The sequence below is a fragment of the Myxocyprinus asiaticus genome, chromosome 33 (genome assembly GCF_019703515.2).
Source record: "Myxocyprinus asiaticus isolate MX2 ecotype Aquarium Trade chromosome 33, UBuf_Myxa_2, whole genome shotgun sequence".
NCBI classification, from domain to species: Eukaryota; Metazoa; Chordata; class Actinopteri; order Cypriniformes; family Catostomidae; genus Myxocyprinus; species Myxocyprinus asiaticus.
Genome location: NC_059376.1, coordinates 8,707,400 through 8,717,145, shown reverse-complemented (window position 1 = coordinate 8,717,145; position 9,746 = coordinate 8,707,400). Strand labels below are relative to the sequence as shown.

At 37.4% G+C, this 9,746-nt stretch overlaps 1 protein-coding gene across 7 annotated transcripts; it reads right to left on the bottom strand.

The window, feature by feature from the left end:
- Positions 1-519: 519 nt before the first annotated feature.
- qng1 (Q-nucleotide N-glycosylase 1) lies at positions 520-6,340 on the bottom strand. 7 transcript variants are annotated; one of them, XM_051669763.1, is made up of 5 exons: positions 6,225-6,340; positions 3,915-4,257; positions 1,395-1,651; positions 988-1,183; positions 520-891 (listed from the first exon to the last, which is right to left on the bottom strand). In XM_051669763.1, the coding sequence occupies exons 2-5, from the start codon at positions 4,249-4,251 to the stop codon at positions 662-664; spliced, it is 1,020 nt and encodes a 339-aa protein (XP_051525723.1). In that variant the 5' UTR covers positions 4,252-4,257; positions 6,225-6,340; the 3' UTR covers positions 520-661. The 7 variants fall into 7 exon arrangements, with proteins under 7 accessions (XP_051525723.1, XP_051525728.1, XP_051525727.1 ...); XM_051669768.1 differs by having other exon boundaries at positions 3,915-4,260; positions 6,222-6,303; XM_051669767.1 differs by having other exon boundaries at positions 6,222-6,273.
- Positions 6,341-9,746: the final 3,406 nt, after the last annotated feature.

Here is a 9,746-nt window from a genome sequence, read left to right as displayed (position 1 = left end):
TAACAGAGGAACTTTAATAACAATTGAATTTTAAAAATACAAAGTGAAGAGTTAAAAATAGAACAATTATAATGAAGGCCCACCGTACCTAATCAACACCCGGCCGTTAATCTCCGCCCATTGGCATATTACCTGTTTCATGCTAATTTTCTTTCTACTTATTTTGTTTCTTTAAACAGTAGCGGTCAAACGCTTTTTTATAAGAAATGTACGAGCCCTATTGTGCAGTTTCAAAAGACACGGGGGAAAAAACTACTAATTTAAGCTATGGAACCTGAAATGCGGAATGTATTTTTCCTTCTCCCATATACATTGTTTTTGAACGGTCCGGTATTTGTATATTAATCTCAATCTTTGTGATTTTATCCTGTATTTCCCTCGCAGAAACACATTCATACTCATATTCTTCTTTTTTTTTTTTTTTTTTTTTTTTTTTTCAAGTTTGAGACCTGTAATTCAAAAGGCAGGCTTTTCATAATTATGAGGAGCAGAAAAAAGATTATTTATAAGACTTATATGATTTATAACATTGAAAATTTTTTATTTTTTTTTTCTTGTTAACAAAGAATACATTTTATACCACCCAGTCTTTATAACTTTATTCAAAGGTATAAACAGCAAATAAACTTGGATAAAGGACATGGATCTATGATTCATGTTATCAATAGTAGATGCAGCGTGTGTGATGTATTGGAATGTGTGCCATTTCTTTGTGATGTTTTTTAGCGTACGGCCACAGATAAAAGTCAATAAGAGCTGAATTGATGTGACAGCTCTTCCCATCTCTCTCTTCCACAAGCTTCCACAGATGCTGTCTGATTCTCTCCACACACCAAATGGAGCAACCCCTGATCTCCACCTCTCGCCGCTCACCTGAGTTCAACAATTCACCTGTGAAAGGAAAAAAAAGTGCAGCATTTAATAATTACCATTACAAGAACAAAATTGAGAAGAATATCTTTCTGCACAAGACACGACACAACAAACCATTTTTCAATGCCTCCATGAGGGCATCAGAGTAGCGTAAAGCCCCAAGATAGACAAGGCCTTGTGGTACTCTGTAGTCGGCGAACATGGTCAGGTAGTCAAGATTAGGGATGTTCCCCTCCCTTCGGGCCTCCATGATGCCCCAGAAGTCTGCCACTAGGATTTGAGCTCTCTTGTAAAATGAAATCCGCTTACCCTACGATATCAACACATCAAATGCACATAAAAAAAGTGACTCTAGCCATGTATATTACATGAAAAAGACTTTTTAGAAGCATCGAGAATGCCTTGTTAAATGAGGAAAATAACTATAATTCTCTTTTGAATGCATTCCTAAAATGGATTCAAATGCTTTGAAATTGTACCATTTGTCACCAATTTTTTATTCTGTGATTTGAATCTTTTACCTCGTAGGTGGCTTCATCTCTGTATGATGGTATATTCTGCACAATATACTTCACCATCTTCTCTGCATCATTCTCACAATGACTCATGAATTTGCGGAAAGATCCGCCTTGCTCCATGAGCACTCGTCCGGCCTCTGTTAGCGCCTGGTGACGCTCTTTCAGCATGGGCATGGCTGTTGCGCTGTCTGAACGTAAGACATGCGCCAACTCGGCCTCACTGATCTGAGAGAAGTAGGCGGGGCTTGTGATGGGCACTCCTACAATAAAGAGTTTAATATTTGAATTTTGCTATGGCAAGCCGTATTGACATTTAATCGTGAGCAAGATGTGAATTACGCGTATAGATATCTATAAATAAATTTTCACTAGATAAAATGCTAATTCTTGATATCATCAATGAAATTAGTACTTGTGTAGATTTTTTTAAATATCAATAATTACGTTCGCACTAGTAAAAACATTCACTCTTGAACTAAAAATTACATAATTACTTGTGGATATACCCATTCTTGATATCAAAAATGTAATTTCAACAAGTAAAATATCTGTAACTGCATTTTAACTAGTAGAATTTCACAACTGTATGTCATTCACTCCTGTTCAAATCAAAATTGCAGATATCTATAATTAATTTCTTACTAGAAATTCCAAATACCCATATTAGTTGTTTACTTCTTTATAGTAAAAATAATATTTTTATTTTTAATATTTAATTAATTAATATTTTTTATATCAATACATTCTTACTAATGCAAATATCTATTCATGATATCAACAACTGAATTGAAACTAATAAAAATGCTTATTTGTTATATCTGGAATTTGGTTTTCACTAGTGGCAATGTTAATTTCCGATATATTTATTGTTGATATCAGAAATGGATATCTGTACTAACAATGTAATAATTTATATTAAAATGGTCATTTTTACTAGCAAGAAGTACATAGCTGATATTTGAAATTGGAATTTCAACTAGTAATAAATGTATTAAAGATATCTGCAGTTGTGTTTTAAAGAGGAGTGAATGACAGATAATTGTGAAATTTTACTAGTGAAAATGCAGTTACAGATATCAATAATTAATTGTTTTTTACTAGCTGAAATTACCATAAAAACGAGAAGAAAAAAATTCTAGTGCAAATATATTTACTAATATAAAAAATGAACATTTTCACTAGTAAAATTTCCATTGCGGTTCTCAAGAATTAGCGTTCTGACTAGCAAAAATGTAATTACAGATTTGTATAATCATTGGAGGCACCAGAAAACCCTGAAAACAAAGAGTAATATATACTGACGTGCTCGAGGAATTTGCAAACTTTCAGTTACGAGCTAGGACATTTGTGATTTTTGCACAATGCAATAAACCTTGCAAACTTTGGCAAATCTAGCAACTATTTTTTTCCTAATAAGTACCTATTTTAGCCTATTTACAGCCTGCTATCTTCTAAACTAACTTAAAGCATCCAACGAATCAAGGACAGTGCCCGCCCATGTTTTTGGCCGTTTGGGTTGTGTATTTTTCCCATAGGCTTTTCATAAAATCATTTGTGAAAGAGTTCTTAGCCTTGAATCAAACCAACCAGCTCGGAGGTGAATCACAACGTTACAAACTCTGTTTTGGAGCAAAAAAATATTTGAAAATCGGACAAAAAGACAAAGGTACAAGACTGTGTACTTAACGTCTTTCATGAAGACACAAACTACAATCTCATGAAGCACTGCTAATGACATAATCGAATAAAAAAGAATGGAAATATATAAAACTACTGATAGAACCTATACGAAGGTTGAAATATTCCAATATATACAAATATACAATTAGTTTGAGGCTGTAGAGAGTTAGATTCGATTGCATAATTCACAGTGCATCCTGGAAGTGGGCGGTCACTGCTGGACTTGTTTGGCATGCTTTGTTCTCTGATTGGTGGCTCTTTCTCTGCTGGACCACAGGTAGTGTAGTTGTTCACCAGGAATTCCGCTATTAAACACGATTTTTAAACAATGAAGATGAAATAACGCAGACTGATGGCTTCAACATTGGCATATACCCTCAATGAACAACCTCTGAGCTCAATACTTCTATGGGGGAAAAAAATGAAATGTTTTACTTCCAGTACCAGACAGCTGAAAGTAAGCAATTTCTGATCTTCAAGCGTATCTGAAGCCGAGACAAAAGTTAGTAGGACCTACTAGTTTTAGTTTCAGTGATATTTAAATATTTACTATATAAATGACACCTCACAGATGTAACATTTAAACTTTTGTTATAAAGTGTATAATATTCCAATACTTCATCAAAGGATGGCCCCATACGTATCCACAGAGGTCTAGGCTAAGCCCCAAATTTCCATTGACCCTAGAACCGCCCCTGTTTAGAATTCACATCTTGCACATGACTAATAGTGGAAAGGGCTTGTAATATTTATCAGGGGTTAAAAAGTTTGTGTTCACATTGAAAATCTGGGATTCAAAATTGAAAGACAGATGTAAACATAAATTCACATGTGTGTAGTCACCTTCATCCATAGCTCTGGTGACAGCTGCACAGAGAGACATGTACCCTCGATAGGTGCTTCCCCTGCATGTGACCTCACACTGTTCTTCCTCTCTGTCCGGCCAGAAGGAAAAGTTCATGGTGTCTGTCACAAACACCCAATTGATGGCCTCGTCTGAGTCCGGTGGAGGAGCCAGTGGATTCATTGTCTTCCAGCCGCTGGCTGTGAACTCTTCACTGTGGCGGAGCTCATAGATCATCTGTGCCACGCGTTTAACACCCTCCTCATCCACGAAGACATCACAACTGCACTCTGCCACGAACTGACCGGACTCTCGAGGGGACAGCGGCTCCCCCATTGCTCACTGCTTGGGAAGAAATATTGCACTATTATTGCTATGATCAGAATGGAATACTAGCATACTACTTAACAAGAAGTGTTTCAAACAGTAGTGTGCATTGTTAGATCATCTGTATTCCATGCATACTAAAAATGTGCATAGAGTGCACAGTATGTATACTGCAGAAACAGTACTTCTAGTATGGTAGCATGATTTTCCAAACACATCCTAAATTATTTACATATTATTCATAAATCTATATCTTAACTATTTTTTTAAGGCCATTTTTTCCAATGAATTAAATACTTTGAGTCGCCTTTTCTTGAAATTTGCATTTTGTGTCATACCACCAAGATTAGTTTTGCAAAATTTCACTTACTGAAAAGTCACTTAACAGATATTGTCAAGCATTTCCATGATAGCTACAGAAGCAGTCGATGCTCAGCAAAATGAGGAGACTATTACAGGAAGCTAGTTACACTACGTCCAGAGATCGTATATACTAACTCCAAGTTTTTAAAAGGAGAGTTCGCACCGGTCAACTAGCGTGTTACGACAGTGAGTCACCGTTTGCGGATACCATAAAAATGAATGGGGAGAGCCGTAACCCGAGTCCTATCTGTCGCAAAATTGTCCGCGTCTTCACTTATAAAATAGCTATTTTTTTAGTAGTAAACTCCACACATAGTTTATTCCAAATCAGAATCAGAATGAGCTTTATTCTTAAGTATGCTTACACATACAAGGAAATGGATTGTTTACTGTACAACATGTTGAAGATTAGCGGATATGAGGTAAATTTCTTAAATGATGCGCTGTTTCCTCATAAAAGCAATTTATTTAACACACTGGAGCATCTCCTCAATAGAATTTCATTAAAAAATAATAATAAATAAATAAATAAAATCAAACGGCCTCTGATCTCCTCGCTACCACTGCGTTATGCATTGTTTTGCTAACCTTGTAGACTCATTGGTAGACGGGCTCTGCTACGGCTGTGTAAAATTATAATCCTCAAGAGAGCGCTTGACGGCTCACAGAGACGAATTCTCAATTAACCTCAGTGAAATCTCAGAATGTTTTTGTCTTATTAGATACATGTGTACACTAGAAAGTATAATTGTTTAGATCAATTTATTTTAAATATGCGCATCTGAAATACTAATGGAAATCTGCCCCTTAAACGCCACAAAATGATGAAACTCCATCATTCATAACCGACAGTGATTGGTCCATTCTGCCACAGCTTTGAAAAGTAACATGTAACACGTGACAACGCCAATCTGACCATTCAGTTTGAATAATTCACTTGAGAACTTTTAATAGTTATTACATTTAAAATACACTGTGGATAGCCAAGTTAAAATGGTAAAATGATTATTTAGACGCATGTTACTTCACCAATTACAGACAACGTCCGTCCCGCAGAGCTTCCGCGTGCGTTTGTCTATTTCTGATTTGTGTAACAAGCTGCAATATGATCAGTAACTAAAAGGGTATTGATGCTTTCAGAAAAGTTGGAAGATGGCTGCAAAGCATTCTTTGCATGATTCCACCTCCCCTGTGTCAGTTAATAGCATCCCTAAACTTTCCTTCTGAAGTTATCACACACCGAGAGTGGTGTCATCAGAATTTCTGTCGATCAAAGTGCAAAAATGTGGACCTTTGCAGTATTTTGCATCGTGTGCATCAATGTGCCAGGAAAACAGTGTTTTCAGAATTGCAGATGTACAGAGATACGAAATATTTTTCATTTAATCCTCTTGGATCATTATAACGCCAAATGTAAGAGCATTGTGCATGAAGAAGTTAACTGAAACGGCCAAGTGGTCAAATATTTGAGGTGAATGAACAGCCCTGAACATAGAGACGATCGATTACATATGAGGCGAGATGTGCCACATATTAACAACAGTTGACTAAAATAAGTTCTTTTCATAAAAGCTCTAGTGTGTTCAATATATTCACGGAAAAGAATATGAACGTACTACCTGAGCCGATCTGAGGCGGTTTCACTTTATCTGTACTGCAACACTCCCTCTGTCGGATGTTAGTAATCATGACATTTACTCCGCATTCCAGTAGCGGTATTAACATTTTGTGGTATGGCATTTTACGTTTTGGTGTCTCTGGCAAATGCCCGTGGGTTTTGTGGCACATCCGGTTGTGAGTGGCATGTGCCACTGGAAGTTGTGGCACTGACATATGCCGCTGCGTTTTGATACAATCGATAATCCATTTTGGAACGCGTTAGTCTAAAGAAACACTTGAGGAGGAGTCGGCAGCACATAAACAAAACTTTATTGTGCTGTAAAAAACAAAATTACCAATACATGCAGTACAGTGTTTGTACTGACTTGGTAGAACATGAAAGGCAAGTGGCTACTGTCAGTGTTGTTTTAACTAATCGGATTAGTAGCTAAATAAAGAAGTATCGCTGGATAATAGTGCACCCTTGATGCTCCCAGAAATTATTTATTATTCTTTTTCTTTTTTCTTTCTTTTTTTCTCTCCCCTTTTTCTCCCCAATTTGTCATGCCCAATTCCCAATGCACTCTAGGTCCTCGTGGTGGCATAGTGACTCGCCTCAATCCAGGTGGGCGGAGGACAAATCTCAGTTGCCTCTGCATCTGAGACCATCAATCCACACATCTTATCACATGGCTTGTTGAGCGTGTTACCGCAGAGACATAGGATGTGGAGGCTTCATGCTATTCTCCGGGGCATCCACGCACAACTCACCACACTCCCCACCAAGAACGAGAACGACATTATAGTGACCAGGAGGAGGTTACCCCATGTGACTCTACCCTCCCTAGCAACCAGGCCAATTTGGTTGCTTAGGAGACCTGGCTGGAGTCACTCAGCACACCCTGGATTTGAACTTGTGACTCCAGGGGTGGTAGTCAGCATCTTTATTCACTGAGCTATTATTTATTATTCTTAATACCATTTCAAAGCTTGTCATACTCCCAGCATTTATTTCCACGTGGAGAAAATGAATCATTCAAAAATATCCCCACTTCTACCACCCCTGGAGTCGCGAGTTCGAATCCAGGGCATGCTGAGTGACTCTAGCCAGGTCTCCTTAGCAACTAAATTGGCCCGGTTGCTAGGGAGGGTACAGTCATGTTGGGTTAACTTGGTTGCTATAATGTGGTTCGCTCTCGGTGGGGCTCGTGGTGAGTTGAGTGTGGATGCCGTGGAGAGTAGCGTGAAGCCTCCACATGTGCTACGTCTCCGCAGTAACGCGCTCAACAAGCCATGTGATAAGATGTGCGGATTGACGGTCTCTGACGCGGAGGCAACTGAGATTCGTCCTCCACCAACCGGATTGAGGCGAGTCACTACGCCACCACGAGGACTTAGAGTGCATTGGGAATTGGGCATGACAAATTGGGGAGAAAAGGGGAGAAAAAAATATATATATATCCCATCATATCAGATTTGATAGTGTATTGCTAAACATTTTTTATGGTTGTAAATTTAAAGTTACATCTTTTATTGGAGTATTTCGTGGTAATACCTAATTCATTCTTTATTCTTTAAATTACATTAAACCTGAAGGCACTAAGAATTCTTGCCTTGACGTGTCAGTCAGCATGATAGCCCTGAGCCTGGCTGGGGATCACTTCATTCTGTGGTAAGTGTAAAATATTGTGGTATTACAATTGGTGTTGAAATGTCATATGTTCATATGTTGTTTTTGTTTTATGTCCAAGAATCAAAAATTATGATTTGTTGGGCTTTGAGAAAGACATACTTGAGTGGTTCATGGATTTTTTTAGTTATATTGCATGTCTATTGCGCATCCTATTGCATGTTCATGTAAAAGCATGTGAATGTTAATAAACTTTAACTAATCATTTAATGTGTATCATTTTTACATGCATTCTGTTTCTAGATAGTGGGCCAAGAATAGGACTTGTTCATTATAAACCACTCTAAGGTTTTAAGGTAATTCACTTTTAACTCTTTTTTTCTTCTTCTACTGTGTCCAAGTGATGCAAGGATGTAGTGGGTACAGTGTGATGTATATTTGGGTTGGCTGCACACTGATTCTGCAACCCTACACTTCTGATGGGTAAGGTTAAGTGTAAAGCATTGGTTTAGATCATGGTCTAGCTCAGAAATCTTAAAATATGCCACTATCCTGCCAAAGTTCTTAATGGATTTTAACTAGACAAAACAAAAATGCATGCAAAGAATGCAGTATTGACCAAAATGTATTTACATTAAACTCTCTTCTAGTCACTAGCTGAGCTTTAAAGAAGGACTAATGAAACTTTCATACTGTATGGATCCAGAAACGGATTATGCCACTAACAAATTCCCCTAAATTCCACCACTAAATTCAGCGGCATGTGCAAATCTGTTGTTAATCTGTTCTTTCAGTTTTTGACTGTAGAGGCCATTAAAATGTGTGGCACATCCGGTAGTGACTGGCACATGCCACTGTATTTTGAGGTACTTGGGTGACACTTGTGGAGCTGGCAGCTTATACAGGCTATTTTATTAGAGAAAAAAAGCTAAGTGGCTTGTTTGAGATCACGCATGTGTGATGCTCCTAGAGGTACATTCTAATGGTTTATGGAATTAATGTCTGAGACCAAACATGCTTCATATACTGTACTGTATGGCTCTACAAACTGAAAGAAGATACAGCTCCATTATTTGTATAATTAATAACTTAATGGTTTCAACATGAAATAATTCAACTTAATTAATTTTAAAACATTCACAGTCTCTTCACATTCACTGCTTTTGAAAGTGTATAAGAAGGATAGGATGTGAAAGGTTATAATTGTTTTAATATGTATACAATGAAATGCCAACTTACAATATATATTTCTTTGAGTTATGTTTGTTTTTACATAGATTTTATCTAAGAACATGCTTTGATCTATGAGACCCAGAAAGTGGCCTTCCTCACACCACCAGCTGTCATGTCAACTTTCAAGTCTTCTTCAAGACGCAGGTTTGTCCAGTAGTGTTCAAAATATCAGTGATGGTGCCATGTGCATTGATGTTTTATATTTTATTTAAATTTTTTTACGAGTTGAACTATTTTTAATTTATCTGTATTTTCCAGGGCACCACTGTGAGACCTCTGCTGACATGGACATGATGGCATTTTGTTTTCCTCTTATAGAGAACACTTTATTTGATGTTGTGTTCTTGGCTTAAACACTGCTCGCAGTTAGGGAGAGGTGAAAGTTACAGCTCTATATTTGGAAAGGCACTAATGTCATCCTGCAACAATGTTCACAAGTCTACCTTGTATGTACATTGCATGTTTCTGCAACAGTATGCATAAAACTGTGTATTTAAGCACTCATTCTCTCTCTTAAGCATTTGACAAAGACCTACTCATAACATCTGTGTGTGTGTGTGTGAACAGTTAAAGGCACAGATAACATCTCTGTGTGTGAACTTGAAGACACATAATCTCTCTTTGTGTGATCTGATGAAGATAAACACATGTGACCCAAACTTCATCTCCCACTTTCGTC